This window comes from Canis aureus, chromosome 11, assembly GCF_053574225.1.
Source record: "Canis aureus isolate CA01 chromosome 11, VMU_Caureus_v.1.0, whole genome shotgun sequence".
In the NCBI taxonomy this organism is placed as follows: Eukaryota; Metazoa; Chordata; class Mammalia; order Carnivora; family Canidae; genus Canis; species Canis aureus.
In genome coordinates this window covers 61342782-61359631 of record NC_135621.1, presented here as the reverse complement: position 1 = coordinate 61359631, position 16850 = coordinate 61342782, and the positions used below count along the sequence as shown (strand labels likewise).

Below are 16850 nucleotides of genomic sequence, written 5' to 3'. Positions count from 1 at the left end.
CTTGCTTGAAATAAATTTGGGGAAAGCTGCTTTTACTCCACATTGAGCGTAGATGAGAAAAATGGCCAGTGTCTCTGGGGAATAATTAACAAAAGACAGTTTGTTTCATCTTCATGATAAAATACAGCATCCCTATTAGAAGGCAAATTCATCATTCCCAAAAGTTAAATAGAATGACACTTTAAAAGTAATTCCAGCTGATTAAATTTAGGGTTCTGAAAAAAAAAATTTAATTCATGAATATACTCTGAATCTTTCATTTGATTTTAAAATGTATAAATGTTCATTTAACTTTGAGCCCTTGCCTCTCAGTGTTCTATTCTGAGCTAGTCAAACAAGTGGTAGCAGGCATGCTGGGCTCAATAATACTGCCTCTCATATTTAAATACTCTTTTTCACTTGGATTGCAAATTAAAGACAGTCTCCTGAACACTGACACATTTTCAATGATTGATTTTGCAAAACGTGTTGATTTTTCTTACACTGTTTTGCCTCTGTGTGTGTCAACTTTGGCCTTCTTTTCTTGCTCCTTTGCAGCATTGCTGTCTCTTTGAAGCCATTGTCTGCCTGATATGAAAAATGTACATTAAACCTCATGACTAATTACACAGGCAGAAAATTCCTGATCTCAAATATAAAATACCTACACCCAGAAACTATAACAAAAGCTTCTGACTATGTACAAAACTCTTAATCAAACCTTTCATTCACTTGAATTAAAAGAAATTCCAATAATTTATTTTCTGTTAAAGTTGTGTTTACATTCTTTGAAAAGCAGATTTTTTATGCATGTCACATGCCTACAAATCAATTCATTTAACAACAAACAACATACATCCATCTCCTCCACAAAAGTTTATACTTGCTGTTACGTCTGCTATTAGGTGCTTCTGAATGAGTTCAGGTAAGTGCTACTCAGAATTGTTTTGTTCTAGATACAAAACAGTTAGGTCTTCAATATAAAGCCTATTTTTTAGCACCTGGCACTATGCATCAGCAAAGCAGACTTTTCCCAGTAAATCCTATAACCTATGGATGCAGTACATGGCTTCTCATATTTTAAAAATATACTTGAAAAGAAAATGAACAGATACTCTTCTCCCCCCAAAATTTACAAAATAATGTCTCTAAATCTGAAAGTACAGGGCCTCACACACATACTCCATGTCATAGTATATACAGCACAAAATGTCATCTCAGATAACCTAGCTGTGGGGGAAAAATTTTTTCCATGACACACTACTTACTTCTAGAGTTAATTTAACCAATCATTTTTGGAAAACTATCGAATGCATGGCCTTGCTTTAGCACTCTAAAAGATGGCCTGCAAGGAGGTTATAATCTAGTGTTGGGCAGGGGGGTGTGGTGAATACAAGAGTACACAAATAGTAATCCTATGAAACCACGAGAGAAGCGCAGTGAAAGAACACACCATGGAAACAAAGAAAGTTGTGGCTCGCTTCTTCAGCGTGCTAGAATTTTCCTAAGGGCCACCAGCCACCATTTGTTTTCATAACCCATCCTAGCACCAGACTCCCCCCACTCCCAGACTATCAAATCTAGGTACTCTGCTCTGCATAGCTGCTGCTTGCCTTTTCATTAGACCAGCTCTCCTCTGCCTCTGGTTGTTCTTCTCATGCAGTTACCAAGTACGGTAAATGCATCACATGCCATCACACTACTATTCTGGGAAACCCTGCAATAACTACCAGTGCACCAATTGGCTAGTCCAGCCTTGGATATAAAATTTTAGTTGCTTGCAAATGATGTTTCAGAATGGGGAGATGAGAGTAGCCACAGTACTCCAGAAATGGCCACAATACCTAAGCAGAGGAAGTTGGAATAAGGTCTGCACATGAGCCAAAGCTTAGAATTTCATTGCCTTTGTTGGCTCATGTCACTTCTTTAATTAATGTCACTTTCTCTGTTTTAATATCAGAGCAAGTGACAAGAGTGCTTCTGGATGAATTGTGTTTTCTGAGGACTGTATGGCATACTCTCCCGCAGTCTGACAGAGGGACGTGCCAGCTTTACTTGGCAGTTACAATGCACCAGCTTTAGTTTTAGTAGTTTAATTTGTGGCAGTTATATGTTTTGAATACGTTGAAGTATTCACAACGGTCTCATGGAATCTGTTCCATAGATAAAGTTTACACAGTGGAAAAGAAAAAGCAATGGCTATAAGGCGATTAGGAAAAGCTTCTCTTGGCCACAGCTGGCCTTATAGGCATTTCTGTAAATTTAAGAGCATGTAGGGGATATGATTAAAGTGATCACAAGGAATGATGCCCCCCCATTTTTTTGCCCAGTTCTGTAGTTGGTGTGAGACGATCATAAGGAATATGATATTTAGAACTCAATTTTATGCAAAATCCATTATTCAAGAAGTGAAGTTTATATACATGATAGACATGCAATGAAATAAATGTTAGAATAGAAAACTTTGTTACTTATGCATTAAGTTGATTCTAACATTTTGGTAAACTAAGTTTTTATTGATATAAAATTCAGAAGAATTTCTGCATGGAAGATAAAGGGCTAAACTTTTTCCTTTGGTTTGCTAAAGGTCTTTCAGTTTTCAGGCTGAAGTGTTCTGAAGGGTTTTTTGTTTGGACTCTTTCCTTCATCTCTTTTATACACTTTCGTGAAGCTTCATCAGCTCATGGTGAGAGCTGCCACCAAGGAGTTCTTCCAAACTTTGCCTGCCCTTTCTAAATTTAGGGTTCTTTACTGCAGCAGGTTGAAGATCTGGCTTTGATTGCACCTGGCTCTGCTGGAGAATAGAAATATTCATCTCCACTGAATGCATGCTGCTTAAGTGCTGGAGGCACTTGCAGGAGAGAAACTCTCATTGGAAACTTCATTACAATACTTTCTCTTCCCTACATGAAGTAGTAATTCTCATTCACCAAAGATAGAATTTTGCCTGACACAGCCACGGGAGCTCCTGTTTGACTTTCAAAATTAATCAACCTCTGAGCTGGAGTAGAAATGGCATGTCCTTTAACCTTAAGCACAAAAAGCTCTCAACAGACTGCAGTTTTTATATCCCTGGATGAGAGTTTGGGCCCCTAATACTTAAACTTGATGCACATACTGGGTTTCTGGCATGCTTTTGCCCATACCCATCTGCTAGCCTGGCACTGTGCCCATTCAGAAGGTGTGATGCCAGTTTCAATAGGGCATAGGTGCCAATCAAAGATGGGTTTGGAGGGGCAGCATGCAGAACGCAGCAAAAGTCAGCTCTTCTGCCAGAAGATCCTCCTGTTATCATATAATGCCAATGAAGGGCCACATGCTTCATTGCTTGGGATCACATTGCATCTGTAGATGTTTCTGGCCTTCAATGGATGTCTTTCTACAGAAGCATTTTCCTCAAGTATTACTTGATTGGAGACACTAAAGAAAAGTCTAACAAATTGAAGTCCATCCTTTTAAAAGGAACAGTGGAAATCTCTGACAGTTGTCTTGAAATAATTGCTGAGTTTTCTGCCTTTTCTCCTAAAATACTCTTTCATGTAGAGTATCGTATAGTATACTCAGTCCATCTATTGGAGTTATAAGGGACAAACATTCTGAAGAAGCACTAATCGCAAAACCAAGTACGTAAGCACTTTTTAGAAAGACCATATCTACTATTTATTCTTCTTCTCCCATATCGAAAGAAAAAAAACCCAAAACATTTCAGAAGCAAAGTCTATCCATATTTCATAAGGAAGCCAGAAGCTCTCAAAAGCTGAGAAATCTTTTATTGTATGGCAACAGAGGTGAGTTCATTTCATGAAGAAGAAATTTCCCTATAGCAATAGGTTTCAAATTTTAAAACCTTGACCACTATAAACAGTTACAAGATAGTAATAGGTGCAGTAGAAGAAACATAATATATAAATCAAGGAGGAATACGGCAGTTTGTAAGTCCTCCCTGAAGGCAAGAGACTTTGACAGTAAGTTGAAAATGAAGAACCATAATATATGTTAAAAAGAAGATCAGACACTTAACAAAATGAAAAAGACAAGGAAAAGCTAAGCCTTAGAAGAACTATCTCTTTTTAAACAAAGAACCCTTCTGTAAATATTTAGATCTCCTAACTGATAGGCACATGCATACGCCTCTTTCTCTAAAAACTCAAAATTAATAGCCTCTGGACAGCAAAATACAAAATGAAAACACATCTCCTACAGACTTTTATTTCTTGTGAATAAGTCTAACAAGCACATTAAATTTACAAAATCCCAAGTGATTCCTTCCTGGGAGTTCTCTCTTTCCTCACCTTCACCTGGGATCTACTTTATCATACACACTAGAGTTTCCAGTACAAGTTTCCCCTATTTCATGTTTATTTTCTTCTTTTCACCCTCATGGTATGGTTTGCAAAATTTTCTAGTTACCATCTTCATGGCACCATAATGTTGCATAGCATCAGATAAAACTAATTGCTTATTCCAAAGCCTATTCTATAAGACATTGTCAAAATAAAAATAGCGATGTATGTAAAATAAAGCAATAAGTGTTCCAATAATTCCACTCTAGTTGCATTATCCTTGGGTTCTTCTGAACATTATTCTACATAACTTAACAAGGAATCCATTATTGTGGGCAAAAAAGTAAAGTAAGTAAAAACTATATATGCATAAATAGTCTTTTCTATTTCTTCAAAAATCGAAGTCTGTTTCTTTGTCAATAAGTGAGTTAAACTTTGGTAATATCTAAAGATCCTACTTAAGCTACCTGTTTCTCATTTCCCTCCAAAAAAGATTTCTTCTATGTCTCAAAGCAAAATATGCTAATCTGAAAACACAACCCAAAACATGTTAGACCATCACCTAGATGAAGTCTACACATTTATCCATGGATAAGAGATTTGATCTTAAGAGTTTAATTTTAGTTTTAAAAATGTGTTTTTTTTTATAAAAAAAAGAATGCCATTGATTTATGGCAATAAAGCATACACAGAAGATGTCATGATAATCGTCTCAGTTTTTCTTGTGACTAAGATTGTACCTCTACAAAATTACAAGCCAGAATTAGGGGTTACATCTGTAATTATGGAAGGGAATAAAGACAACTGGCTTGTGTAGGTTGAATATCCTAACCTCACTCTCAATCTCTCAGGCAAATGACTGTTAGCATCTACTCTGTGCTTGATACTCCAAAGAAGCTAAATGGTCATCTGGCTATGACTGACATCAAAAAACTAAAACTTCTACAGATAAATCATTTCTGTTTTTACTCATATAAGCCTTCAAAGGAATTCAGTTTAACTTTATTATGTATAACTTTTTTCTGGATTTTTTTTGACAAATTTCTGAAACCCAGTATCTTCCATATCTGAAGTACATGAGATACAACTCAAATAAGAAATTGTTACTATGTCATCATGGCTACTATCATAAATTTTACTGGTAAAAATATTTAGATCAGTAAGTAAAATGTCATAGTCTTTCAATGGTATTCTCTATATTCTTAGTTTTATGACATCGGCAGCTAAATTTATCACAATCTACGTAGGGCAGGATAAATGGAAAATCCCTCCAATGGATGTCTTTGCAACATCTTAATCTCCTGTGGCTCCAGACACTGAACCTGGGATTCAGCTGATCAAGGAGCATAGGAGTTTCTAAATAAATTAATTAATTACATTTAAGTGCCTATTAAGCTCCAAGTTCTTTAAAAACATTACTTCATTTAATTCCCACAATTATTACTATCTCAGTCATACAGAACAGGAACAAAGCCTTGTGACTAGGTGCAAGTCATTCAGTTTCTAAATGTCCTGAGTCAGGATTCAATCCAGATTTGCCTAACACCAAAACCCATACCCTTATTTATTCAATTCTCCCTTCGTTTGCTTGCTTCTGTGTTGTACCTAGCAGTAAAACAGAATTCAGATTCTGAGTTCTCTCTCCTTCCCTGGAATTTTAGAAACTTTTACAATTATTTGATACTAAAATGAGAGCAAATGTTCCCACCCCTTGAACCAGCTTCCTTTCTTCCTCTGCCCTCCTTCTTTTCATATACAAAGAAGAACCCTGTCTATGTTCTTGTATTCAGACTTTTCTTTTCCCCTCTTATAACTATTTCTATTAATGCTAGAGGCACATTATTTCTCCAAGTCAAGAGTAAATACCAAAATTCTCTGTCTCTTCCCCTTCACTCTCAACTGATGATTACTGAAAGGCCTTGGATACTGATCTCAAAGCTAAAGGACAACTGGACACGCACAATGAGTTAGACACAGACACATGGGCTAGTTTCTTGTCAGCCTCAGGCAACAAACTCCGAGGGAATGTCTGCTGAAACTCTATTTGGAAAGAAGAACACCTGGAAAGAAGGTAGCTGGACACACAGGTGTTGTTAGGGAAAACCTCAATTTCTTCACTTATATATAAGAAACATAGTAAATTGCAAAACTATATAATTTCATATGAATTTGCTTAGATGGCTTTGAAAATACATCTATAAAAACTAAGTTGAATGAGGTGATTTCTGATGGCATCTCATTAAAGAGCTGATCCTATGATACACAAGTGCCAGTCTGGATGGAACAATGACGGCATTTGATATACACAACTTTATTATGCATTCTGAAGTATGGAGCCTCTTCCTCAAAATAGCTAAATATTTCTTCAAAATGTTTCCCCAGTGGTGGGCACTTGCTAATACTCCCAGGATCCAGGTTCTAACATTCAGATAGTAGAGGATACAGCATAATATATGGAACCTTAAAAATTGTAAAATAGGGGCATCTGGGTGGCGCAGTTGGTTAAGTATAAGGCTCTTGGTTCCCACTCAGGTTGTCATCTTAGGGTTGTGAGATCCAGCCCATGTCAGGCTCCACACTCAGTGTGGAGTCTGCCTGAGATTCTCTCTCCCTCTCCCTCTACCCCTCCTGCTCATGCTATCTTCTCTAAAATAAATTAATAAATCTTTTAAAAAACTGTAAAATAAATATTATTTTGATAATGAGAAAAAATAAGTAAAAAATAACTGACACATACTTAGAGCAAAAGAAGCACAGACCTTTTAAAAACAGGGACAAATAAATCACATGCCTGAGCAAATTTCTTTTTCAAAACAAGAACCACACAAGTAGTGAATATATGTGTGTGTGTGTGTGTGTGTGTGTATAGACCTACACTTAATTTTTGAAATGCACTTAAATTTAAATACACATTAACATTTCATATATTTACATTTTTAAAAAAGAAAATGGATAAGATCATTACAATCAATGCTTTTCCGTATTTCTTTGAAATTATTCAAATAATTCAAATATTAGAAATCTAAAAGTATAACTAATAAGCTATGGGATCCAAAGCTATTGCTCAGAAACAACAAAAATTTATTCAACTCCTTATCCCTGGCTTTGAGTCAAGACTGTCTACTAGAGATCTTAGCTCTTTGCTATACAAGAGAATTCACTAGTTCAAAGTCTCAGTCAACACTTATTTTATGGGGATTCTACTCTCTGTGGACTCTAAGTATACTCTTAGAGTATTTACCTATACCGTCCAATATGGTAGCCACTAGCTATACACAGAGATTTAGCTCTTAAAATGGGACTAGATACATTCTGGATTCTAAAGACTGTAACTAAAAACAATTCCTTTTTTAAAAAATATTGATAACATGTTGGAATAATAACATTTTAGGTATAATGGATTAAATAATATATATCACTGAAATAAATTTCACCTTTTTACTTTTTTTAATGTGGCTCTTAGAAAATTTTAAATTACATAAGTGGCTTGCATTACATTTCTATTGAACAATGCTGCTTGTCATTCTCATTATAGCACTTTTCAAGCAAGTTCAAACTTTTTTTGAATCTTTTAAAATACTTTATTTATTTGACAGAAAGAGAGAGAGAGAGAGCGCACGCAGGGGGAGCAACAGAGAAGAGGGAGAGGGAGAAGGCAGCTCCCTGGGAGCCCAATGTGGGGCTCAATCCCAGGACACTGAGATCATGTCCTGAGCCAAAGGCAGATGCTTAACTGAGCCACCCAGACACCCAAGTTCAAACTCTTTCGATGAGAAAACTGTTCTCTAATCCATACATTTTTGTGTGTGTTGGTCTTATCTTTCCAATTTGATTAGACACTGAGATGATTAATAATGAATTATTTTTTAACTGAATTTCATTCATTCGCTCAAAATGACAACTTTCTCAGAAAAGGAGCTTTATCCATTGTGATCTATGAAACATGTTGGTGAAGGGTGGCAAAATATGCCTAATTTCTAAAATATGCCTCTTCAGCATTAAGGATTATCTTGGGCTGCTAGCACCTGAAAAGGAACAAATGCAGGGAGAGGCTTTCTCCAAACTCCCTTTATTTGCATAAAGACAGATTCTCCAAAAAAGACTCAACTGTTATAAATTCCCTTCAGGGAAGTTTCATCAACCGGAAAAAACTAATTCTTATCACAAGAGATTAGAAGTTGCCAAACTTTGTCACAAACTATCATATCCCCCATCTATTCTCCTAAAGGCCCATTCATCTTTCCTAAAGATCATTTACTGCCCTTTAAGTGGTCTCCATTCCCTCTCCTTCTCCAAGACAATACTCCTTATGTGTATAAGTTCTCACATCACACTGCTTTTTGGGATATTCACTTTTTTCCTCTGCGATATCTGTGTGCACATAACATTAAAGATTAGTAAATATGTACACCTTTTCTCCTGTTGTCAGTTTCTTTCATAAACCCAGCTCTCAAACCTAGAAGAGTAGGGAAACTCTTTCTTTCCCTATTGTCTCAAATGTTTAATAAGGAATTCAAGATTCCCCCAATGGAGGTCTTTTCGCAGCTTCTTAAACTCCTATAAGAACAAATGTAATGAGTCAATCCATTTAGGAGAATTTATCCTTGAGGGTAATTTTTTTAAATCACTAGTATTTATCTTATTTTATTCATTAAATCAAGTCATGTAATGGATAGTTCTGATCGTTAAACTACAGATTTAAGGTAGCCCTGAATGATCCTTTTAAATTCAATGTAATTTAAAAACTTTCAAATCTAGTATAAAAATACACTCAATTAGAGCTCCTTATCTGTACCACAGAACACAAGAAATAATTTTGAGAGTCTATTTTCTCATTTATCAAGGATGGCAAATGACTAGTACCATCTAGATGCACAGGACAAAAGTTAATTCATTCCACACAACAGAAGCCTTGAGTTATTAAGACTCAATTCTCTAGTGAAGCTTAGTTAAGAAATGGCCGCAACCCTGTATTCCTTAAATATTAATGATTAAGATTCACAGTGTTTGGATTTATACAGTTCTGGTTTCTGAGCTAAAAAGCAATGATTCCAGGAAAACACACTCTCAACAAAAGAACATTAACACTTGTTTCATGGGCTTTGTAACTAGGCTCTGAAAGGACTTCTAGGACTCATTCATTCAAAAAAACATGGACGGCAACGAAGGGGGTCAGTGATGTCTTAAACCAGACATTCTAGTAAACACTAACAAGCCTCATTTACTTAATAAAGTGCATTTATGAATTCTATTGTAATTCAAAGTTTCAATTTTCAAAATACTAAGTAATCACATTCCAGTCACATATACAAGAATACCAAGTAACTTATAGTTATACTTTACCTAAATATACCAATCCAAATCCTCCAGAGCCAATCATTTTGCCCAGCACCCATTGCTTTCCTTCCGTATCATCCAGAACCTTGCCTTCTGGAAGTGGAACAGGAAGTCTATATTTCTCATTTCTTCTTGGTGGCATCACTTCTGTTGGCAGAAAGAGTGAGATAAGCAATTAGAAATTTTAAAAAAAACAATAAGTACAATTAAAATACATTTCTCAAAACGTCTTCTATGGGGCACTTTCCCAGGTTCCTACCGGTTAGGATTAGGATTATGAAGTCAATCGGACTTGGGAAAGCCCACACGTTATATTCAAACTGGAATTGCACATACATTATAATACCGAAATACTAGCCTAAAAAAGACTAGCATCTAAAAACCAACCAACCAACCTTTTGAACTTCACGTAACATTTCCAAAATTCATTCAGGGGAGTCTAGAATACCTACTAACGGTGCAAAACATACCTTAAGAAATGAGTTTGCAATTCCGGAGGACGAAGAGAAAATAAGTTTCATATACGTGCAAATACTCCTTTCACTGAGAAATGTTAAGCATCAAAGGTGAGGTCTTTGGCCACTAGGAGAGAATTCAGCTTTGGATTAGGAAAGCACGGGCAATGGCAACAAAGACCATCACCAAGCACAGCAGGTCACACTACCGACACAGAGGAGGTACTCAGGAAAATATCTGTTAAATGAGCCTGGAATTGCCAAGGACATATGACTTCTCAGAGCATGAGGCCACCAGGCAGCTTCAAGGCCGGCCCTCTACTCTTGTTTCTTCATACCCTGTGTCTCCCCCATCCTCACCAAAGTGAAAATTGCCCTGCCTTAGGGAATTAATCAATAATAAGTAATCACAGGTTTGTGTAATTTCACAATGAAAGACTTTTGGCTGGAAGAGAAAACTGTATAGGGACACACACACACACACACACACACACAGCTCCTCTTCCTGAAACTAATTTAAATGCGAGGGTTCACTGCAATCCTCTAAGAATTTCCAAAAAAAAAAAAAAAAAAAAAAAAATTAGCAGCACTGGCTGAATGCTACCGAGCTGGAAGTTCATGTAAAGTTTTCGCTGTATGATCTTCCCAATTTTGTCAAAGTTTCTGTTCCTTTAATGAGGCTTCCCTCCTTCACTTAAAGCAAGGCCCTCCAAGAGGGCAGCAGGGCCTCAAGGCGTTTGGGGGGGGGGTTGGGGGGGAGGCCCCCCCCCCCATGCTTTATACATACTGACATCCAATACCTATTTGCGGACTGAAAACCTAAAGTCTGCAAAGAACAACTTTTCAGCGGGGGCACAGCACAGCCCGGGGGCATCGGAACTCGCAGCTGGAAGGGGCCGCTCAACTGCACCTCCTGGGCGCGGCCCCGGGCGGCGGCCCCTCCGCTTCGGGTCCCTTCCCGGGGGTCCCGAGGCCTGAGCACGCGCGGGGCCGGGGCGCGGGGCCCAAGGCGGCCCAGCCCCCACCCCGCGAGCCCCCGGCGTCTGCAACCCCTCCCTCCCCTCCCGCCCGCCCCAAGCTCCCTCCGCACCGGCTGCAGGCGGACCCGGCCCGAGCTCGGGGCGGCCGAGAGGCGAAGGGGGCGCCGGATGGCGGGACTTAGGACCCGGCGGGCGACCAGGCGCGGAAGCGGGGCCTGCGCGGCCGGGGAGGTCGGGCGCTCGCTCCGACGGCGGCCGGTGGGACTTAGGACCCGGCGGGCGACCAGGCGCGGAAGCGGGGCCTGCGCGGCCCGGGAGGTCGGGCGCTCGCTCCGACGGCGGCTCCTCGCGGGGCGGCGGGGCGGGCGGAGAGCGCGGCGCCCGGGGCCCGGGAAGCGGGGCGGGCGGGCTCCTGGGGCCGGGCGGGGCCGCGGGCCTCCAATCCCGCGGGGAGGCGGGTCCCGCCCGCGCCGGCCCTCGGAAGGGCCCGGCTGACGTCCGCGCGCCCGCCCCCAGCCGCGTGCTCCGCGCCCGGGCGCCGGGGGACGGGGCTGCGCGGAGAGGGAGCCGCGTTGGTGCTCGAGGCGGCCCGCCGGGGGCTGCAGGCTGGGCCGTCGGGTCCCCGCGGTGCATCGGTGCAGGAGGACTCGGGTCCCGCGCTCTCCCGGGACCTGGGGCTCCAAACCCGCGCGCGAGCCCTTTCTGACCCGCACCCCGGCGAGTGCGGCGGGCCCGGCCCCTGCGGCCAGAAGCCTGGGAGACCCCGGGGCCCACCGAGGTCCAGTTCTCAGGCAACTGCTGGGATAACCTTCACTCAACGTAATCACTTTACAGAAATTCAGGTGGCTTTTTTTTTTTTTCTTTTTTTTTTTTTTTTCTTTTTTGCAGACTGGAAATAACCGTAGTTCTTATTTAGGTTATAAGGGATGTGAAAGAAAAAGTATTGTAATGACACTTGTCAAAATGGTAAAGAAAACTTTATTCCAAACTATTGCAATAGGAGCAAGCTGCATTCAGTGCCGAAGACAGCACAAAGTGGGCCTTTATGGCCAAGTAGGGGTGGGGTGGGGGTCGGGGGGTCAGGGCATGGAACATTATTGAGGAAATGTCAGAGATGAGGGGAGCAGTCTGGCTACACTGAGCTAACCGGATTCTTGCTGAAGACAAGACGGGCCAGGGCGATCAGAACTCGCCTGGGGGCTGGGGGAGGATGGAGAACTCAGATACAGAGGGTTGTGGTTAGATGGGAGATTTGGGCCTGCCTTAGCAGGATCCTCACCAAAAGTGGACAATGTAGAGAGAACATGGGAGTCCAAAGCCATCCCCGGTTGAAAAGGAGTTCTGGAGAGCCTGAGTCGAGTTTGGTCAAAGAGGACCTTGAGCAGGCTATTAGTTATAAAATTGTGATGATACTTAAGTGAGAGAAATGAATTAAGTGGTTTCCTAACACATAACAAAGACTCCTAGTGAGCCTCTAATATTTCACTGTAGACAAAATAAATGCCCCCAAAACGATCGTTAAACAATATGTCAACATCCTATGTAGGAAGCCAGTAATTAACGTGGGATGCAAACTGAAAGGAAAATCAAAGACCTTGAGTGACTCTGATGGAATAAGGTTTTAGGACTTCCTACATCTACCACCAAATGAAAGATGACATCAGAAAACATTTCTTAAGCACTTGGTGCTATGGATTTAAGAGCCTTTATAAAGAAATTCAGAAGTCTGCCTGTAGAATAATTGCATTTTTTAAGGTAGTCCTTCAGTAATCCAATAATGTCCATTCCTATTTCCATAAGACATATATATATTATAGAAGCTATCGGTTGCCTAGCCAAACATCCATGTGGGTATTTTTTTTCTCACATTCCAGATTCATTCAGGTTTCTACCCACTTTCCCAGGTTAATTTCTTTGGGAAGATGCAGCTCCAGCACCAACCACAATAGGTTACTCCTGAGGGGGTCATACATGGCTCTTGCCTTCATACTTATATAGAGGATATCGTTGTGTCTTTGTCTGTTCAGGCTACTAAACCAAAACACCATAGACTTGGTGGCTCTAAAACAACAGAAATTTATTTCTCACGGTTCTTAAGGCTAGGAAGGTTATGACCTAATCACCTCCAGGACCCTATCTCTTCACACCATTAGATTGGGGATTAGGTTTCAACATAGGAATGTGGGGGCACACATTTAGTCTGGGGTACTTGGCAAATTCTGTTAGCTCAACCTTCAAATTACATCCAGAATCCATCATTTCTCATCACCCCTACTGCCACCATCCTGGTTCAAACCATCATGTGTTTCCTGGATAACTGTTGTACCTTTCTAAATGCTGTCTTGTTTTCTACCCTTCAATGCCTACAGTCTTTAGCAAACAGCTAAATGATATTTTTAGAAGCCTAAATTACATCCTTCCTCTGTTAAAAATACTTTAGTGTCATTCCAAGTTATTCAATAAAAGCCAATCCTTACTGTGACTTAAAACAGTGTTTTTCAACCCTGACAATATTGACATTTGGACCAGATGCTTCCTTGTTGGGTGTTGGGGGTTGTCCAGTGGTGGGCTGTCTCCCGTAGATAGGATATTTAGCAGCATCCCTGGCCTCCCTAGCAGTCTCTCTCCACCAAGTTATGATGACAAAAAATCCACTATTACCAAATTCTGTAAAGGTCAGAGTATCTCTATGGCCTTACTCTATCACTTTCTTCAGGTCTTTATTCGAAAGACAACTCAGGGAGACCTTTTTGTTTCACCAACCCAACTCAAATTCTAATCTACCAACAATACTTCATAGCCCCCTTTCCTTTTGTCCTCTCAGTACTTAGTGTTGTACAACAACATATTATACAGGTAACTTCTTTATTCAGAAAATAGACAAATAGTCTTCCTCAGTAAATTGTATGTTCCATAGGAAGGCAACATTTTTTACTCTTTGAGTCACTAATATATTCCCAGTCCCTATGATACAAATAGAGAAAACACACCATTTTCCTGTTAAATGAATAAAAGGAATCATGATGATACCATTCCTTTCCCAGTGATTGGTTTAGACAGTATGTATATATGAAATACAGGTAGAGGCAAAGAAAAGTTTTCTGGATACTTATATAAAGAAATGTTCTCTTCTGGATACCATTCCTGATGTGATGTCTAAAATTTCTCCAGTCATCTTGTGAACATAGGGGTACAAATTATAAATCAAATACACCACAAATGTCAAAATGTCCAACAAGTGAGCTTAGGATATTTACTCACATAACCAAAAAGAAAAGGAAGAAGAAAAGAGAAACCCAACCCTTTACTCACACCTCATTTAGAACTTGACTCAAAATTGATCGTGGACCTAAATCTATATGCAAGAGCTAAAACTATAAAACTTTTGGAAGAAGGCCTAGGAAAAACCCTTTATGGTCTTAGAATTGATAAATCTTTGTGATCTTTGAGTTTATATAATTAGAATGTTCCCAAAGAAGCTGAAAGCCTAAAGGAAGAACTTGATAAATTAATTTCATCAAAATTAAAAACATTTGATCTTCAAAAAGCCCTGTTAAGATACCAAGTTTTCGTAGATATATGAAAAAATAGACATTCTCTTTCTTCGCTCATGGGGATCCAAAGTGCTACAGCCACTTCAGAAAGCAATTTGTCAGTTTCTTAATATATTAAATGTATAATTAGCATACAACCCAGCATTCATGTTCCTAGATATTTAAGAGAAATGTAAACCTATATCTACACAAAGACTTGTATGTAGATGTTTATAGCAGCTTCTTAGGTAATAGCCAAAAATTGAAAACAGCTCAAATTCCCATCCAGAAGTAAATGGATAAACAGATTGTGGTATATAATATATCTCCTACACAATGGAATATCACTCAGCAATAAAAAGGGACAAACTACTAACACAAGCAATAATCTGGATGGATCCCAAAAGCGCAGCGCTGTATAAAGGAAAGAAAACATAAAAGAATACATATCATAAAATTCCTCTGAAATTCCCAAGAATTGGTTTGAAGTGGTGGACTGATTCCAAAGGGGCTAGTAGAACTTTTTGGAATGACAGACATGTTTAATTTCTTGATTGTAATGATGATTACATGAGTATACATCTGTAAAAACTCATCTAACTGTACACTTAAGATTAATGAATTTTATATGTAAATTATGCCTCAGTGAAATTGACTTAAAAGAAAAGAATGGCTGAGGAGAATGACGGGAAGAACCTGATTTGTTGAGACTTTCATTGAATCACTCATTCAACTGACACTGAAGCCACCATACTTTTCATATTCTTCTGTGAAGTGTTAAATGTCCTTATTGCTTAAGCCTCTTAGCATTGATTTTTTTTTATGTTTCTTGCAGCCAAAATCTTCCTAACAGATGAAATAAAGTTTCAAGTGGCAATGAATTTAAAATGTTAATAAATTTGTCATAAATAAAAATGGGAACAGAAGTGCAGGTAAACCTGTATTGAGAATATGTGGGGTTTTCTTAAGTGTTGGGTTTTAATGCAGAATTTTATGATTCAGAGCATATTGCTGTGTGTATGTTTCAAGATGAAAACTGACAGAATATAGAAATACAAATTTTGGAACTAGTGAAAGAGCGTCTTCTGAATGAACATGATGAGAAACAAGAAAGAAAAGAGAATCTAGACATGAAGCACTGAAGTATGAGTCATCAGAAAAAAAAATAGGGAAAACAAGGCTTTCAAACAAAGCTATTTTGATAGATCTTACAGACTATGAGTGATTCACCACAAACACACACACACACACAAAAGGACTTTCTTGGCGGTGTGCCAACATTGTAGGTATGGCTTGGATTCTGCTTTTCAAAGAACCAGGTGCTATGAAATGCTTATACTTGTTCAAATCAAAAAGAAAAACCTAGCCATTCAGTGAGCACACCTTACAAGGCCAAGATCATTTCAAATCAATTAAAGTGTTAAAGATGTTGCATAGACAAAACATTTAGAAAAATCCAATCTTTGTAATTTAATGTGAAAAAAAGGAGATCACTTCACTGGAAACATTTTGCCTGCCAAAGAAGAGCTAGTTTTTGTTTTATAAAAATCCAGGAGGCCATTTGCACTCATAAACACACAATCCCTGGAGAGCTAAGCAGTTATGACATAGAAACTTTGAAAATAATAGTATTCAGATAAGTGGAATCTCAAAGCTATCAGATATACAATCAGACCAAATATCTGTGTCCTTTGCATTATCCATTTTAAGACCATTTCAACTTATTGTTTCAAAATTGTAGTTCTTGATTGTCCATATAAGTGAAAGACGAGGATACAAAAAAATAATTTAAAATGTCATCTGTCAATATGTCCACAGGCTTGCTAAAATCTTTTCCAGAGATATTAGTTAGTAGAGCCCTGCTGCCAAACAATTGGAGGTAAATATGTATCAAATTATCTCTCAAACAACTGAACGTGGTAAAATCTAATACAGCTAGCCAAAATGATGTTAGTCCTACCCTGTCCATTCCCCTGATACAAGCATCATAAAAGCTTAATTAACCATAAGACTATATTCACACTTTACTTCCTCTTTCTTCCTAACATGCCTGCGGTAATCAAAAACATGAGCTTGAAAAAGAGGAAGGGGAACTAGCTGAATGATTTTTAAGCAGAAGCTGGGCTTTCAACAAGAATAGAGTTGATGATGTATTCAAAGGCGAGGTGAGGACAGTTTACCCACGAGTGATGTCAGCCATGCTTTTGGGCTTGCCTTTCACGTACTACCAGCACAACCCTCTTCAGTTTTTATTCTTAGGCCTTATAAGCTTTGAGCCTAGGT

General features: G+C 39.1%; 1 protein-coding gene across 3 annotated transcripts in view; it reads right to left on the bottom strand.

The window, feature by feature from the left end:
* VRK2 (VRK serine/threonine kinase 2) overlaps positions 1–16850 on the bottom strand; it is a 215423-nt gene that overhangs the window by 100510 nt on the left and 98063 nt on the right. The window contains exons 1-3 of one of the 3 annotated variants that reach the window (XM_077915474.1): positions 11145–11304; positions 10070–10181; positions 9606–9746 (exon numbers count right to left, since the gene is read on the bottom strand). In XM_077915474.1, coding sequence (XP_077771600.1) covers positions 9606–9741 — 136 coding nt within the window. In that variant the 5' untranslated portion in view covers positions 9742–9746; positions 10070–10181; positions 11145–11304. Of the gene's footprint in view, positions 1–9605; positions 9747–10069; positions 10182–11144; positions 11305–16850 lie in introns of those variants that run through there. The other 2 variants (XM_077915471.1, XM_077915472.1) reach the window with 2 other exon arrangements.